The sequence below is a fragment of the Bufo bufo genome, chromosome 4, assembly GCF_905171765.1.
Source record: "Bufo bufo chromosome 4, aBufBuf1.1, whole genome shotgun sequence".
NCBI lineage: Eukaryota > Metazoa > Chordata > Amphibia > Anura > Bufonidae > Bufo > Bufo bufo.
Window position 1 is genome coordinate 201,621,201 of NC_053392.1, and position 17,753 is coordinate 201,638,953.

A 17,753-nucleotide genomic window follows, 5' to 3' on the forward strand; every position below is an offset into this window, starting at 1 on the left:
ATACAGGCACCGGCTGTGTGAATCCCGTATCACGGATGCAGACCCATTGACTTAAATGGGTCCACAATCATCAAGATATGGCGCGGTGTGAAGCGGAGGCACAGAGTGGAAGCACTCAGAAGCACTTCCATCGGCTTTTTGGTCCTATCTTTTGCCTTATATTGCTCATTGCGGACCCAATCAAGTGAATGGGTCCGATCTGCTATACGGTATTCATACGGCCTGTGCCCGTGCAGTGCAAATGCAATTATTACAGCCATACCTCATCAATAATGAATAGAATATACACAGTATATATATATATATATATATATATATATATATATATATACACTCACCTAAAGAATTATTAGGAACACCATACTAATACGGTGTTGGACCCCCTTTTGCCTTCAGAACTGCCTTAATTCTACGTGGCATTGATTCAACAAGGTGCTGATAGCATTCTTTAGAAATGTTGGCCCATATTGATAGGATAGCATCTTGCAGTTGATGGAGATTTGAGGGATGCACATCCAGGGCACGAAGCTCCCGTTCCACCACATCCCAAAGATGCTCTATTGGGTTGAGATCTGGTGACTGTGGGGGCCATTTTAGTAGAGTGAACTCATTGTCATGTTCAAGAAACCAATTTGAAATGATTCGAGCTTTGTGACATGGTGCATTATCCTGCTGGAAGTAGCCATCAGAGGATGGATACATGTTCTCATTCTGTTTACGCCAAATTCGGACTCTACCATTTGAATGTCTCAACAGAAATCGAGACTCAGACCAGGCAACATTTTTCCAGTCTTCAACAGTCCAATTTTGGTGAGCTCGTGCAAATTGTAGCCTCTTTTTCCTATTTGTAGTGGAGATGAGTGGTACCCGGTGGGGGTCTTCTGCTGTTGTAGCCCATCCGCCTCAAGGTTGTGCGTGTTGTGGCTTCACAAATGCTTTGCTGCATACCTCGGTTATAACGAGTGGTTATTTCAGTCAACGTTGCTCTTCTATCAGCTTGAATCAGTCGGCCCATTCTCCTCTGACCTCTAGCATCCACAAGGCATTTTTGCCCACAGGACTGCCGCATACTGGATGTTTTTCCCTTTTCACACCATTCTTTGTAAACCCTAGAAATGGTTGTGCATGAAAATCCCAGTAACTGAGCAGATTGTGAAATACTCAGACCAGCCCGTCTGGCACTAACAACCATGCCACGCTCAAAATTGCTTAAATCACCTTTCTTTCCCATTCTGACATTCAGTTTGGAGTTCAGGAGATTGTCTTGACCAGGACTACACCCCTAAATGCATTGAAGCAACTGCCATGTGATGGGTTGACTAGATAATTGCATTAATGAGAAATAGAACAGGTGTTCCTAATAATTCTTTAGGTGAGTGTATATATATAATCATATTTACTACTTTTGAGTATTGAATTACATATCTTTTAATCGAATGCAACATTCATAGGATTTGGTAGACCTAAATTTAGCCTTCATTTAATGATGATATGCAACACACAGTGCACTGGACTTGATGGCCGCAGTGCATCTAAAAAAAGCTGGACAGGGCCATGTCTACCATTGTGTTGCATGCACTCTTCTTCCAACCCTTTCATGACCAGGCCTAGAAAAGTCTTGAATGTCCAGGCAACTTTTTGTGACTTTGTGCACATGGTGCTTTAGTGACCCTAACTTTTTCATTTGTTTGACTCCCAAAATAATGTTTTTTACTTGACACTTAGGACTTTTTATTAGCATGTTTTTTTAGAGATTTTTTTTCCTTTCTTATAATTTAATTTGGGGAAAAAAACACTAATTCTTATTAAAAAGAATTTTTTTCAAATTATAGCTTTTTATTTCTTAAAACTGACACAAAAATTAATTATTGCAATTGGTTCCTTATTTTGTGACGATCGTTTGGATATATATATGTTTGACTGAACGGGGTGACTATGGTGACGGTTTCTGTTTGCGACTACATTTTTAATAGTTTTCTTTAAAAAAAAAAATTTTTTTGTATTTTTACTTATATTTTAATTTATTTTTGGCACATATGTCCCCCAGAAGGGGACATATCCTGTATTCTCCTCAGGGTCCCTGCTGTGTCTGACAGCCAAGACCTGACCTGCTCCTGCTAGATTGCAGGAGCTTTTATCTCAACGCTGATCAGCGCTGCCTGACCATTTATATACGTGCTATCTGCACAAGGCATGTGCAGATGGGACATCTGGGAAGTGAGGAGACCAAATGCTGGAGTTTTGGGGCAGGAATGTGGCCCCATTCTTGTCTGATGTAGGATTCTGTCTGCACAACAGTCCTGGGTCATCTTTGCCAGATTTTTCTTTTCACGATGCAACAGATCTTTTCTACTGCAGGCAGGCCAGTTCTGCGATGCTCTGATGTAATGGATGCAGTATGTGGTTTAGCATTGTCTTGATTAAATATTTAAGGCCTTCCCTGAAAGAGACATTGTCAGGATGGGAGCATACGTTATAAAACCTCAATACACTGTTCAGCATTAATGGGGCTTTTCCGGATATGTCAGCTGGCCACGCCAAAGGGACATATACAACCCCATACCATCAGAGACGCAGGCTTTTGAACTGTGTTCTGATAACAAGCTGGATGGTTCCTCTCCTCTGGAGTCCACAAGACGTGGCATACCTGGTTTCCAAAAATAATTAAAAATTTTGATTCTTATGACCACAAAACAGTTTTCCATTTTGCCTCAGTCCATTTTAAATAAGCTTTGACCCAGAGAAGATGGCAGGGTTTCCAGATTGTGTTAATATATAGGTTCCTCTTTGCATTGTACAGTTTTAAAGGTGTTGTCTCACTTCTGAAAATGTCATTTATCATGTAGAGAAAGTTAATACAAGGTAATGTATTGTGATTGTCCATACTGCCTCCTTTGCTGGCTTGATTCATTTTTCCATCACATTATGCACTACTCGTTTCCATGGTTACGACCACCCTGCAATCCAGCAGCAAGGCCAGCACCTTTTCCTATAGTGTGCAAGCACGACCACCGCTGCTGGATTGCAGCGTGGTCGTAACCATGGAAACCAGCACTGTATAATGTGATGGAAAAATGAATCCAGCCAGCAAAGGAAGAAATATGGATAATAACAATAAATTAGTAAGTGCCTTGTATTAACATTGCTGCAGTGAGACAACCACTTTAACTTGCATTTGTAGATTGTACAGCAAACTGTGCTCAGCTATTTCTAGAGGTGTTTCTGAGCCCATGCAGTGATTTCCAGCACAGAATCATGGATGTTTATAATGCAGTGCTGCCTGAGATTGATGAACCTCTGCCCATCTCTTGCTTCTGCGAGACTCTGCCTCTCTAACATGCTCTGTTTATACCCAGTTATGTAACTCCTCCGGTTGTTTATTACTACCACTTACAAGTGAAACGTGAATAATTAGAATATCATGCAAAGTTTATTTATTTCAGTAATGCAACTTAAAAGGTGAAACTAATATATGAAACTCATTACATGCAAAGCGAGATATTTCAAGCCTTTATTTGTTATAATTTGGATGATTATGGCTTACAGCTTATGAAACCTCAAAGTCACAATCTCAGGTCCCCTTTGCTCAGGGTATGGACTAATTAGCTGACTAGAGTGTGACACTTTGAGCTTAGAATATTGAACCTTTTCACAAAATTCTAATTTTAAGTTGCTTTACTGAAATAAAGGAACTTTTGCACAATATTCTAATTTTCACCTGTACTTTTCCAGCCTTTTGTTGCCCCTGTCTGAACTTTTTTGAGATGCATTGCTGTCATCAAGTTCTAAATGAGTTAGATTTTTTCCATGTAAAGGTAAAATGTCTCACTTTTTAACATCTGCTATGTGTTCTCTGTTCTGTTGTGGATAAAATATGGGTCTGAGATTTCCAAATCATTGCATTCTGTTTTTATTGACATTTTTGTACATTTTACACAGCCTCCCAACTGTTTGGGAATTGGGGTTGTAGTATTAACACGACTCTTCAATGGAAATATGGAGCCCAGTGAAAAACAGCCTCATGCCATTACCATTATCAAGCTTTCTTTAGATATTTGCCAAAATCAGATTTAGATATTCAGCCTTGCTGACCTGCTGGGAGATGCTACCTTTCTATATACCTCCATAGCATAGTGTTTATGTATGTGGTACAGGCTTCATTGTATCTATTAGTGATGAGCGAATCGACTTCGGATTAACCACTTACCGTCACGCTAACGCCGAAAGGCGTCATTTCTGCGGCGCTCCCAGGTCACACTAACGCCAATAGGCGTCATCTCGCGTGAGCCGAGATTTCCTGTGAACGCACGCACACAGGCGCGCGCGCTCACAGGAACGGAAGGTAAGAGAGTTGATCTCCAGCCTGCCAGCGGCGATCGTTCGCTGGCAGGCTGGAGATTTGTTTTTTTTAACCCCTAACAGGTATATTAGACGCTGTTTTGATAACAGCGTCTAATATACCTGCTACCTGATCCTCTGGTGGTCCCCTTTGTTTGGATCGACCACCAGAGGACACAGGTAGCTCAGTAAAGTAGCACCAAGCACCACTACACTACACTACACCCCCCCCCGTCACTTATTAACCCCTTATTAGCCCCTGATCACCCCTGATCACCCCATATAGACTCCCTGATCACCCCCCTGTCATTGATTACCCCCCTGTAAAGCTCCATTCAGACGTCCGCATGATTTTTACGGATCCACTGATAGATGGATCGGATCCGCAAAACGCATCCGGACATCTGAATGAAGCCTTACAGGGGCGTGATCAATGACTGTGGTGATCACCCCATATAGACTCCCTGATCACCCCCCTGTCATTGATTACCCCCCTGTCATTGATCAACCCCCTGTAAAGCTCCATTCAGATGTCCGCATGATTTTTACGGATCCACTGATAGATGGACCGGATCCGCAAAACGCATCCGGACGTCTGAATAAAGCCTTACAGGGGCGTGATCAATGACTGTGGTGATCACCCCATATAGACTCCCTGATCACCCCCCTGTCATTGATTACCCCCCTGTCATTGATCAACCCCCTGTAAAGCTCCATTCAGATGTCCGCATGATTTTTACGGATCCACTGATAGATGGATCGGATCCGCAAAACGCATCCGGACGTCTGAATGAAGCCTTACAGGGGCATGATCAATGACTGTGGTGATCACCCCATATAGACTCCCTGATCACCCCCCTGTAAAGCTCCATTCAGATGTCCGCATGATTTTTACGGATGCACTGATAGATGGATCGGATCCGCAAAACGCATCCGGACGTCTGAATGAAGCCTTACAGGGGCATGATCAATGACTGTGGTGATCACCCCATATAGACTCCCTGATCACCCCACTGTAAAGCTCCATTCAGATGTCCGCATGATTTTTACGGATGCACTGATAGATGGATCGGATCCGCAAAACGCATCCGGACGTCTGAATGAAGCCTTACAGGGGCATGATCAATGACTGTGGTGATCACCCCATATAGACTCCCTGATCACCCCCCCTGTAAAGCTCCATTCAGATGTCCGCATGATTTTTACGGATGCACTGATAGATGGATCGGATCCGCAAAACGCATCCGGACGTCTGAATGAAGCCTTACAGGGGCATGATCAATGACTGTGGTGATCACCCCATATAGACTCCCTGATCACCCCCCTGTAAAGCTCCATTCAGATGTCCGCATGATTTTTACGGATGCACTGATAGATGGATCGGATCCGCAAAACGCATCCGGACGTCTGAATGAAGCCTTACAGGGGCATGATCAATGACTGTGGTGATCACCCCATATAGACTCCCTGATCACCCCCCTGTCATTGATCACCCCCCTGTAAGGCTGCATTCAGATGTCCATATGATTTTTACGGATGCACTGATAGATGGATCGGATCCGCAAAACGCATCCGGACGTCTGAATGAAGCCTTACAGGGGCGTGATCAATGAATGTGGTGATCACCCCATATAGACTCCCTGATCACCCCCCTGTCATTGATTACCCCCCTGTCAAGCTCCATTCAGACGTCCGCATGATTTTTACGGATCCACTGATAGATGGATCGGATCCGCAAAACGCATCCGGACGTCTGAATGAAGCCTTACAGGGGCGTGATCAATGACTGTGGTGATCACCCCATATAGACTCCCTGATCACCCCCCTGTCATTGATTACCCCCCTGTAAAGCTCCATTCAGACGTCCGCATGATTTTTACGGATCCACTGATAGATGGATCGGATCCGCAAAACGCATCCGGACGTCTGAATGAAGCCTTACAGGGGCATGATCAATGACTGTGGTGATCACCCCATATAGACTCCCTGATCACCCCCCTGTCATTGATTACCCCCCTGTAAAGCTCCATTCAGATGTCCGCATGATTTTTACGGATGCACTGATAGATGGATCGGATCCGCAAAACGCATACGGACGTCTGAATGAAGCCTTACACGGGCGTGATCAATGACTGTGGTTATCACCCCATATAGACTCCCTGATCACCCCCCTGTCATTGATCACCCCCCCTGTCATTGATCACCCCCCCTGTCATTGATCACCCCCCTGTCATTGATCACCCCCCTGTAAGGCTCCATTCAGACATTTTTTTGGCCCAAGTTAGCGGAATTATTATTTTTTTTTTCTTACAAAGTCTCATATTCCACTAACTTGTGTCAAAAAATAAAATCTCACATGAACTCACCATACCCCTCACGGAAACCAAATGCGTAAAATTTTTTAGACATTTATATTCCAGACTTCTTCTCACGCTTTAGGGCCCCTAGAATGCCAGGGCAGTATAAATACCCCACATGTGACCCCATTTCGGAAAGAAGACACCCCCAGGTATTCCGTGAGGGGCATATTGAGTCCATGAAAGATTGAAATTTTTGTCCCAAGTTAGCGGAACGGGAGACTTTGTGAGAAAAAAATTAAAAATATCAATTTCCGCTAACTTGTGCCAAAAAAAAAAAAATTCTATGAACTCGCCATGCCCCTCATTGAATACCTTGGGGTGTCTTCTTTCCAAAATGGGGTCACATGTGGGGTATTTATACTGCCCTGGCATTCTAGGGGCCCCAAAGCGTGAGAAGAAGTCGTATCCATATGTCTAAAAATGCCCTCCTAAAAGGAATTTGGGCACCTTTGCGCATCTAGGCTTCAAAAAAGTGTCACACATCTGGTATCGCCGTACTCAGGAGAAGTTGGGGAATGTGTTTTGGGGTGTCATTTTACATATACCCATGCTGGGTGAGAGAAATATCTTGGTCAAATGCCAACTTTGTATAAAAAAAATGGGAAAAGTTGTCTTTTGCCAAGATATTTCTCTCACCCAGCAAGGGTATATGTAAAATGACACCCCAAAACACATTCCCCAACATCTCCTGAATACGGCGATACCACACGTGTGACACTTTTTTGCAGCCTAGGTGGGCAAAGGGGCCCATATTCCAAAGAGCACCTTTAGGATTTCACAGGTCATTTACCTACTTACCACACATTAGGGCCCCTGGAAAATGCCAGGGCAGTATAACTACCCCACAAGTGACCCCATTTTGGAAAGAAGACACCCCAAGGTATTCCTTGAGGGGCATGGCGAGTTCCTAGAATTTTTTCTTTTTTGTCACAAGTTAGTGGAAAATGCTGATTTTTTTTTTTTTTTTTCATACAAAGTCTCATATTCCACTAACTTGTGACAAACAATAAAAACTTCCATGAACTCACTATGCCCATCAACGAATACCTTGGGGTCTCTTCTTTCCAAAATGGGGTCACTTGTGGGGTAGTTATACTGCCCTGGCATTCTAGGGGCCCAAATGTGTGATAAGGAGTTTGAAATCAAATTCTGTAAAAAATGACCTGTGAAATCCGAAAGGTGCTCTTTGGAATATGGGCCCCTTTGCCCACCTAGGCTGCAAAAAAGTGTCACACATCTGGTATCCCCGTACTCAGGAGAAGGTGGGGAATGTGTTTTGGGGTGTCATTTTACATATACCCCTGCTGGGTGAGAGAAATATCTTGGCAAAAGACAACTTTTCCCATTTTTTTATACAAAGTTGGCATTTGACCAAGATATTTATCTCACCCAGCATGGGTATATGTAAAAAGACACCCCAAAACACATTCCTCAACTTCTCCTGAGTACGGAGATACCAGATGTGTGACACTTTTTTGCAGCCTAGGTGGGCAAAGGGGCCCATATTCCAAAGAGCACCTTTCGGATTTCACAGGTCATTTTTTACAGAATTTGATTTCAAACTCCTTACCACACATTCGGGCCCCTAGAATGCCAGGGCAGTATAACTACCCCACAAGTGACCCCATTTTGGAAAGAAGAGACCCCAAGGTATTCGCTGATGGGCATAGTGAGTTCATGGAAGTTTTTATTTTTTGTCACAAGTTAGTGGAATATGAGACTGTATGAAAAAAATAAAAAATAAAATAATCATCATTTTCCACTAACTTGTGACAAAAAATAAAAAATTCTAGGAACTTGCCATGCCCCTCACGGAATACCTTGGGGTGTCTTCTTTCCAAAATGGGGTCACTTGTGGGGTAGTTATACTGCCCTGGCATTCTAGGGGCCCGAATGTGTGGTAAGGAGTTTGAAATCAAATTCTGTAAAAAATGACCTGTGAAATCCTAAAGGTGCTCTTTGGAATATGGGCCCCTTTGCCCACCTAGGCTGCAAAAAAGTGTCCCACATCTGGTATCGCCGTACTCAGGAGAAGGTGGGGAATGTGTTTTGGGGTGTCATTTTACATATACCCATGCTGGGTGAGAGAAATATCTTGGCAAAAGACAACTTTTCCCATTTTTTTTATACAAAGTTGGCATTTGACCAAGATATTTATCTCACCCAGCATGGGTATATGTAAAAAGACACCCCAAAACACATTTCTCAACTTCTCCTGAATACAGAGATACCAGATGTGTGACACTTTTTGCAGCCTAGGTGGGCAAAGGGGCCCATATTCCAAAGAGCACCTTTCGGATTTCACAGGTCATTTTTTACAGAATTTGATTTCAAACTCCTTACCACACATTTGGGCCCCTAGAATGCCAGGGCAGTATAACTACCCCACAAGTGACCCCATTTTGGAAAGAAGAGACCCCAAGGTATTTCGTGATGGGCATAGTGAGTTCATAGAAGTTTTTATTTTTTGTCACAAGTTAGCGGAATATGAGACTTTGTAAGAAAAAAAAAAAAAAATCATCATTTTCCGCTAACTTGTGACAAAAAATAAAAAGTTCTATGAACTCACTATGCCCATCAGCGAATACCTTAGGGTGTGTACTTTCCGAAATGGGGTCATTTGTGGGGTGTTTGTACTGTCTGGGCATTGTAGAACCTCAGGAAACATGACAGGTGCTCAGAAAGTCAGAGCTGCTTCAAAAAGCGGAAATTCACATTTTTGTACCATAGTTTGTAAACGCTATAACTTTTACCCAAACCATTTCTTTTTTACCCAAACATTTTTTTTTTATCAAAGACATGTAGAACTATAAACTTAGAGCAAAATTTCTATATGGATCTCGTTTTTTTTGCAAAATTTTACAACTGAAAGTGAAAAATGTCATTTTTTTGCAAAAAAATCGTAAAATTTCGATTAATAACAAAAAAAGTAAAAATGTCAGCAGCAATGAAATACCACCAAATGAAAGCTCTATTAGTGAGAAGAAAAGGAGGTAAAATTCATTTGGGTGGTAAGTTGCATGACCGAGCAATAAACGGTGAAAGTAGTGTAGTGCAGAATTGTAAAAAAGGGCCTGGTCTTTAGGGGGGTATAAACCTGTGGTCCTTAAGTGGTTAAACATTATTACAGTATTGGAACAAAGTTTTATGTGAATTGACTTCAGGGGTTTCATCCGAAGTCGATTCACTCATTCCTAGTATCTATATACGGTCGGTAGAACATTCCCTGCTCAGATAACCTTATTTCCTAAGTTCCTGCTTAATTTTGTTTTGCAATCTGTTATCAATCCCTTATCTGTCTGTTGAAAATATAAAGCAGTATATCATATGACTGGACGGGACTAGTTGTACTTTTGTGTAAAGTAAGCCTGTTGTAGATGCATGCAGCTGTCTGTCTATTAGTGTCTAGTGTTGAGCGCGAATATTCTAAAAGCACATTTTTATCGCGATTATCGGCACTTCGAGAATTTGCGAATATTTAGAATATAGTGCTACATATTCGTAATGATGAATATTCATTTTTTTAACACAGTACACATCAGGTGATAATCCCTCCCTTCTTCTAGCTTGTGGGCCAATGAGAAGGCTTTGTCACAGCTTAGCAACATCCCTAGCAACCAATAGAAAAGTTGCCTACCCCATGCCGGTATTTCACATGCATTATGCAAATAATACATTGCTGATTTACGCAATCGAAAAAATAATCTCGAATTCGTGAATTTCACAAATATATGATGAATATTCTACAAAATATTTGCGAAATATCTCGAATTCGAATATTGCCCCTGCCGCTCATCACTATTAGTGTCTTGTTCATTTGCGCAGACCATTAGACATGTAAGTAGCCTTTAGTTTCTTAAAGGTCAGTGCTGTTTTGATAAATCTTGCATTTCTCCTTTGTTTTAGCACTTAAGGATTTTGAAGGCCTTATGTGTTATTCATGAACCGTGGGGGAAAAATGACTAATTCTGATCCTTTAGTTCCAGCCTAACATCCTAGATTTCCTAAACAAAATCTGTTAATCCTGCTGGAATTGCCCTCATTCCTTTGGCTTTTCCGGCTTTGTGTGAGATATTTTGCTGTTCTGTCATTTACAATTAAATGTCTTTTGGTGGATTTTATGCTCCCATTAGCATAAAAGTCAAATAAGCCCTTTGTCTTTCCATCTTATCCATAATATCCTTCTGTTTAGTTCTTCATAGTCCCATATATCAGAAGTCTTGGAGATACAGCCCTGGTGCTGTCCATCACACTCAGTCTCATGCCTGTTTTTATCACCTGCATGACAGAAGACCCCTCCATTTCTTTTGTAGGTTTCTCCCAATCTACAGAGGGCCAAGCCACACTTACAAAGTGCAGAGACTGACAGAATACACCTGCTACAACTTCCGAATCCAGGCTGTGAACGATGCTGGGGAAGGGCCATTTTCTGACATCTACACATTCAGTACAACCAAAGCAGTGCCACCAACCATTAAAGGTAAGTTTTATTCGGGCTACTTTTAATGACTAGAAGTCCTCAATAATTCACGTGTTGCACACTGTCTTAGTAAACCATCTTTTAATTTAAAGTGTCACCTCTCCTGACATGTCTGTTTTATTAAAGAGGATGTCCCATTTTTCAAACCAGCACATGGAACTGAATACTTTTGTAATTGCATGTAATTAAAAATTTAGTTTAGCCACTGAGTTATTCACTGAAATCCATTATCTCTTTGCCCTTTTTCTAAATTCTCTGTCCTGCTCACTGAGGTTGATCTACATCAAGGCATGGCCAACCTGCGGCTCTCCAGCTGTTGTAAAACTACAACTCCCACGATGCCCTGCTGTAGGCTGATGGCTGTAGGTAGTCTGGGCATGCTGGGAGTTGTAGTTTTGCAACAGCTGGAGAGCCTCAGGTTTGCCAACCCTGATCTACATGATCAGTTCCATCCTTCAACTACCACCACCTGCAGCAGAAAGCAAACGCCCCCTAAGCTGCCAGCTTGAAATAAATCTACCAGAGCAATTGAAGCAATGAATGGGGAGATCTCTGGGTCCGTGTGAGGTACAGGACTGGTTCTAAGTTTGTTAGAAAGAGACTGGCATGTACTATAACATATCAGGTTTTTTACAATACTCTTGGGATAAACCCTTTAAGTACTTGCCTTCTTCACGTAATAACAATTCTGGGATAAACCCTTTAAGTACTTGCCTTCTTCACGTAATAACAATTCTGGGATAAACCCTTTAAGTACTTGCCTTCTTCACGTGATAACAATTCTGGGATAAACCCTTCAAGTACTTGCATTCTTCACGTAATAACAATTCTGGCGCATCTTTTGTTATGACGCCATGTTGTGCCATTCCTCTATTATTCCTGCTCGGAGTTTTGAGTCCAACTGGGTGTTAGCAGTTGGGTTGTCCCTGCACTGTCTGACACTGGCAGTGCGCATTGGAGTAGGGAAATCCCCCCATCCCCAACTGGTAACACCCAGTAGTACCCTTATGTACAAACTTCTAGCAAGAATAATGGAGAAACGGCAGACCATACAGTCATAAGAATAAATACTCCAGAATTGTCATTTCATGTGGAATACAATTATTTACTTAAACTGATATGTGAGGAGACAATGGAAAAGAAGTTATTTGAGGTAGACCTCGCTGTGGCTTTACACATACTGCCACGTCCCATGATCTGTTTTAGAAGCCGGTGTTCACACGTTATGGATGAAGCTATACCATTGAGTTACCATATCTACTTTCTATATACCCCTCGTTCTTTTCACATTTATGACATGAGTGCTCTCCGGCTGATTTTTAAGCTATCCCCCTTACCTGTTATGATCACAATTAGAAAGCTGGGAACAATCTTCCACCCAGTGATCATGCTGGAAGCATTAGCCAATAATAGGATCATGTACACATTGCTACTATGTAAAATGATTATATAATACAAATGAGAGATGCATTAGCAGCCATGTCTGTCTGTGTCATTGTACTAGAGTACTTTGCGTTTTAGTAACAGTCATTAGCTGTTCCTGTTGCAACGTTAACAGCTTAGTAATTATTTTAGTCAGCTACACATCGTTAATGCCTAAATTGCCATTATTACTGTTCTGTCATGTTCAGCAAAGCCGTAGCCGAAAGCTAATCCAAAGTTACCTCTTCATTGTGTAATGCAAAATATCTGGTGCCATGTAGAGTATTACTGCCTACAGCACCATGTTGCACTTTTCTTCAGAGGGGTTGTTCGGGATTAGAAAAAGGGATTTGCTCTTTTCCAGAAACAGCGCTACATCTGGTCATGGCTGGTATTGCTGTTCAGTTCCATTTACTTTCAAGGCTACAAGATTGGCGGACAGACACACTGCTGTTTCTGGATAAAATCAGGTTGTCTTTTCTAATCTTGGACAACCCTCCTAAGGCTAGTAGTAGGCTGTATCATTTGGACAACTGGGTTAGACGTTTTGCAGTGGTTGCGAGTTCTCCGGCAACAGAGAGGTTAAGTTGCAATAATACCATCATTTGATCATGACTTACTGATGACTGAAAATAACCGTATACCAGTAGCCCTAGTCTACAATTTACTCTTTCTAATATAAAGTTGAAAGTTCAGTCGTGAGTGTAGTTAATAACAATATCTTATTCCCAAGGTACAGGAAGCTGAGAAATGAAGAGACAATTGGCAAGTCATCGCAATAAAAAGCACAGATTTTCTTAAAGGGTTTATCCAATAGTACAAATACTACCCACAATGCCTGGGCCCCACCTGTAAACGATACTTACATGGCCCCCGACACCCCCATCCCTCCGGATCCCTTCACGACCACCGCTGCATCTCCCCCTCACTTGGATCAAAAAATCTGGCAATGGGGGCTGGAGCAGCCAATACGAGAAAATGGTGACCAGCCTCCCTAGCATTGCGGGGGTCGGGGACCGTGTAAGTATCATTTATAGGAGGGGCCCTGGCATTGAGGGGGTATTTGTACTATTGGATAAGCCCTTTAAGCTCGGATTCAGACAACTGTTCTGGTTTTCCTCCTGCTAAACTCAGATATACAGGTGAAACTCGAAAAATTAGAATATCGTGCAAAAGTCCATTTATTTCAGTAATGTAAATTAAAAGGAATTGCATTAATGCAGCTTCAAATTAGAATTTTGGGAAAAGGTTCAATATTCTAGGCTCAAAGTGTCACACTCTAGTCAGCTAATTAGTCCATACCCCCTGAGCAAAGGGTACCTCAAAATTTGAGGGTTTCATAAGCTGTAGCCATAATCATCCAAATTATAACAAATAAAGGCTTGAAATATCTCGCTTTGCATGTAATGAGTCTCATATATTAGTTTCACCTTTTAAGTCACATTACTGAAATAAATGAACTTTGCACGATATTCTAATTTTTCGACTTTCACCTGTATATGGATGTGCGCTTGTTTTTATTCCATACCCATCCACTTGAATGAATGAGTCTCGAACGGAAAACTGACAAAAGAGCACATGCTGCAAGTTTCTCTGCACAGACCGACAGTCTATGTAGAAAAACTGATGTGTGAATTGCACCATTAAAGGGCTTGCTCATTCCCAGGGGCATTTAGGGAAGACCCCCCAGCATGACTGGACCTGCAAAGGGAATCATACTTACCTGATCCCTGCCACTGGGTTCCCCTTCGATGCCGATGCAGATCTTTGGTTTTCCTCTGGAAACATCCAGCTTGATGCTGATCACTTGGCCACTGCAGCCAATGACTGGACATAGCGGTGATGTGTACCCTATGCATCATGTAACTAGGTAGCGTGATGCATTGGGGACACTTCACAGCTGTGACCAGTCACGTGACTCGCTCCAAACCAGATGTTGAGGCGGGGAGACTAGAAAGCTGCGGTGGGGAAATGAAGAAGCCAGAACCCAGCTGCGGGGATCAGGTAAGTATGATTCCCTCTGCAGGTCCGGCCACACTGGGGAGTCTGCCTGAAAGGCCCACAGGGGTGAACAAACCTTTTAATTTAAATAGGTGCATGTGCTATTTGGGACCAGTTTGGGTAACACACAGATGGAACAGACAATCATCCAAGTCAGCTCTGAATACTTTAGAACTTTTGGCCAAGCGGAAGGACTATTTTGCGAGGGAAAGAAAAATCACCAATGGCTCTTTCCTCACTTTGAGGACCCTCCAAGCATTTTCCTATATATTAGTTTCCTAGACACCCTCAAGTGTCACCAGACTAGGTGAAGACAATCAAAATACCACCTTTCTAGCAGAAAGTTGGTTGTCACAGGTGATTTTCCTGCTCTGAGATGCTCTTTCTGGTGACTTCAGGTATGACAATGTAGCTAATTTTCTCATCTCATCTTCCTGGATCACTGGAAGTGTGTCATTTAGGGTCATAGAATACATGGATAATCTGTAAAATAGGGCAACTTTTTCCATTGTTTGTAAACAAAACTTGATGAATCTGTGATTCCTTGTGCAGGATATTGAGATTGTAATTTTCATCATTTTAGGGTAGGCTCACATGAATTAAAATCCAGAAAGGAAAGATAGAATGTGTATTTTCTGCAGAACCCAAGAAAGAAATCCTGTGCTGAGCCTTCAGTTTCTACCACAGATTTATATTTTGTCCTGCCACTTATCTAGCCACAGATTACCCCATTCAATGGGACTAATCTGTGTGCGGCTTCCTGGCTGCAGGCTGCATATTCTGTATTGTGACATGTCACTTTTTTCATCAGATTTGAAATCCTTAAAGGGAGTCTGTCACCTCCATAAGGCCATATACAGCGCTTACATGGCCCTGTAGCACACCTATACAGGATTGTAACGGTACCTTTGTTCTTTTCTTTAGACTTGCACCAGCAGGAAAAACGAAGTTGAATTCATATGCAAATAAGCACTCGCAAGTTCCCAGGGGCGGCGTTCAGTGTGTAGGTGCCCAGGCTGCTTTGCCTTTTTTTTCACTTTACTCCTCCCCAGCCTCTTCCTTTGCCCGCCCTCCAAGTCCGGACCTATCGATGAGGCAAGAGACCTGGAGGGCGGGCAAAGGCAGAGGCTGGGGAGGAGTAAAGTGAAAAGAAGGCAGAGCAGCCTGGGCACCTACACACTGAACGCCGCCCCTGGGCACTTGCGAGTGTTAATTTGCATATGAATTCAACTTCGTTTTTCCTGCTGGTGCAAGTCTAAAGAAAAGAACAAAGGTACCGTTACAATCCTGTATAAGTGTGCTACAGAGCCATGTAAGCGCTGTATATGGCCTTATGGAGGTGACAGACTCCCTTTAACCTATAAAGGCAATGCAAATTGGCAATGGGACATGGTTGTTTGTGGATTTCACATGGATTTTGATGTGGAATACATTCCAAAATCCACATGAATTGGTCTGGTGAACATATCCTTAAGGCTCTCAGTAAATGCTGCTGATGTGTTCATATCATTATTCCACGCTATACTTCACTTTTTAATTTCCCATCAGAAGGTATTGACTGTGTTTTTTTTGTTTTGTTTTTGATAAGTTGTCCAGACAAAAAAGCAAAAAATTACATTGCCAACCCTGCTGCAGTCACATTGGAATAATAAAGTTTTTAGCGTTTCAGAACGTATTTTTTTTCCAATCTAATTATTGTTTTTATTTCAGCTCCTCGTGTAACACAGTTAGAAGGAAACACGTGTGAAATTTCCTGGGAGACAGTACCGCCTATGAGGGGCGATCCACTTGGGTACATATTACAAGTACAGGTTGGACGAGAGTCAGAATACAAACAGGTAAGAAAATTAAATAAGCTTCTTGATACCCCAGGGAGCTTATCAACCCTTAGTACTCAGGTACCTTTTTGAATGAAGCAGTTTATTAAGACAGGCATTTTACATGCCAGTGTAAGATGAGGCAAGTTTTTTAAGAGGCATACACAAAAATGTGTAACTATTCAGTGATTAACCCCCTCCCATGTGTCCATATAACATGTTTCCTCCTTTCTCATTTATATTTTTTATTCCTTAATTTTACACTTTTCCCATGGCAATCTTCCACGCCTATCCAGATAGATAGATAGATAGATAGATACACTGTAGATAGATCAAACTGGGAATAACTCTCTAAAACTATCTTTATGGTATTCATTGTCTTTCCTGCAGGAGCTCAGTATCTTCTTGAAATACTGCTTTAGTCTGCCAATTTATCTTAACTAGAGAGCCTTATAATTAGCCACAAAAATCATTTGCCTGAGTTTTACAGAAATAGTAATTAAATTGTAATTCCTTGAGAGACAACCATAAGTCATGCTGATCAGCTCTAAAACCATAAGTTGGACATTGTAGATAGAACCCAAATAGTAAATTAGAGCATGTCCCCATAGAATTCTAGAATAAAATTTCATTTTCGCTTTGAAATATTATCTAATTGCTCTAGCTAACTTTATTATGGTATTCTTTAATTCAGATTTGTAGATGCTGAATATTATATCTGAAATGCAGTCATATCTCTTAAATTCATTAGTTGTTCTCATTAAAAAACAACAAAAAATAATATTTTATTATCTATTTTGTGTGTCTACCCTATGACTATTAATATAACTTACAGCACTAATGTGGAAATCTTGCTATTGTTAGTATCGTATTAAAGTGGTTTTATGAGATTGGAAAATCGTGGCCGCTTTTTCCATAAGCATAGCCACCCCTGTCCATAGGCTATGTTGTATACTGCAGCTCAGTCTCATTTACTTGGATCTGGTTGAGTTGCATCCCCATACACAGCCCTTGAAATAAGCAGTCTTATTTTGATAATTTTATTCAAGCCCTGTAAAATCTAAAGGCCTACAGTGTATTCTCAGTCGAAAGTGCAGGTTCAGCCATGCAAATCTTTACTTTGCCAGATGTAAGGCCGTGATTCCAGATCTGCAAGGAATAAGCACTAACCACAGTGCCACTGTACTGCCACTCGTGCTCTAAGACGTTGGTGCCTACTAGAATTTACTACTCATGATTTGAATTAAGAATCTCCGCTCATTTTGCAACTCTCACTGTTGCAGTTGTAACACTGGTTCAGACTTGATCACTGTAGAATCTGCTGCGTTTTAGGGT

The 17,753-nt window shown here is 41.7% G+C and overlaps 1 protein-coding gene across 2 annotated transcripts in view; it reads left to right on the forward strand.

The window, feature by feature from the left end:
* FNDC3B (fibronectin type III domain containing 3B) overlaps positions 1 to 17,753 on the forward strand; it is a 420,792-nt gene that overhangs the window by 393,858 nt on the left and 9,181 nt on the right. For both annotated transcript variants that reach the window (XM_040428242.1, XM_040428241.1), the window contains exons 24-25: positions 11,012 to 11,178; positions 16,312 to 16,439. In XM_040428242.1, the coding sequence (XP_040284176.1) occupies positions 11,012 to 11,178; positions 16,312 to 16,439 (295 nt within the window). The remainder of the gene's footprint in view (positions 1 to 11,011; positions 11,179 to 16,311; positions 16,440 to 17,753) is intronic.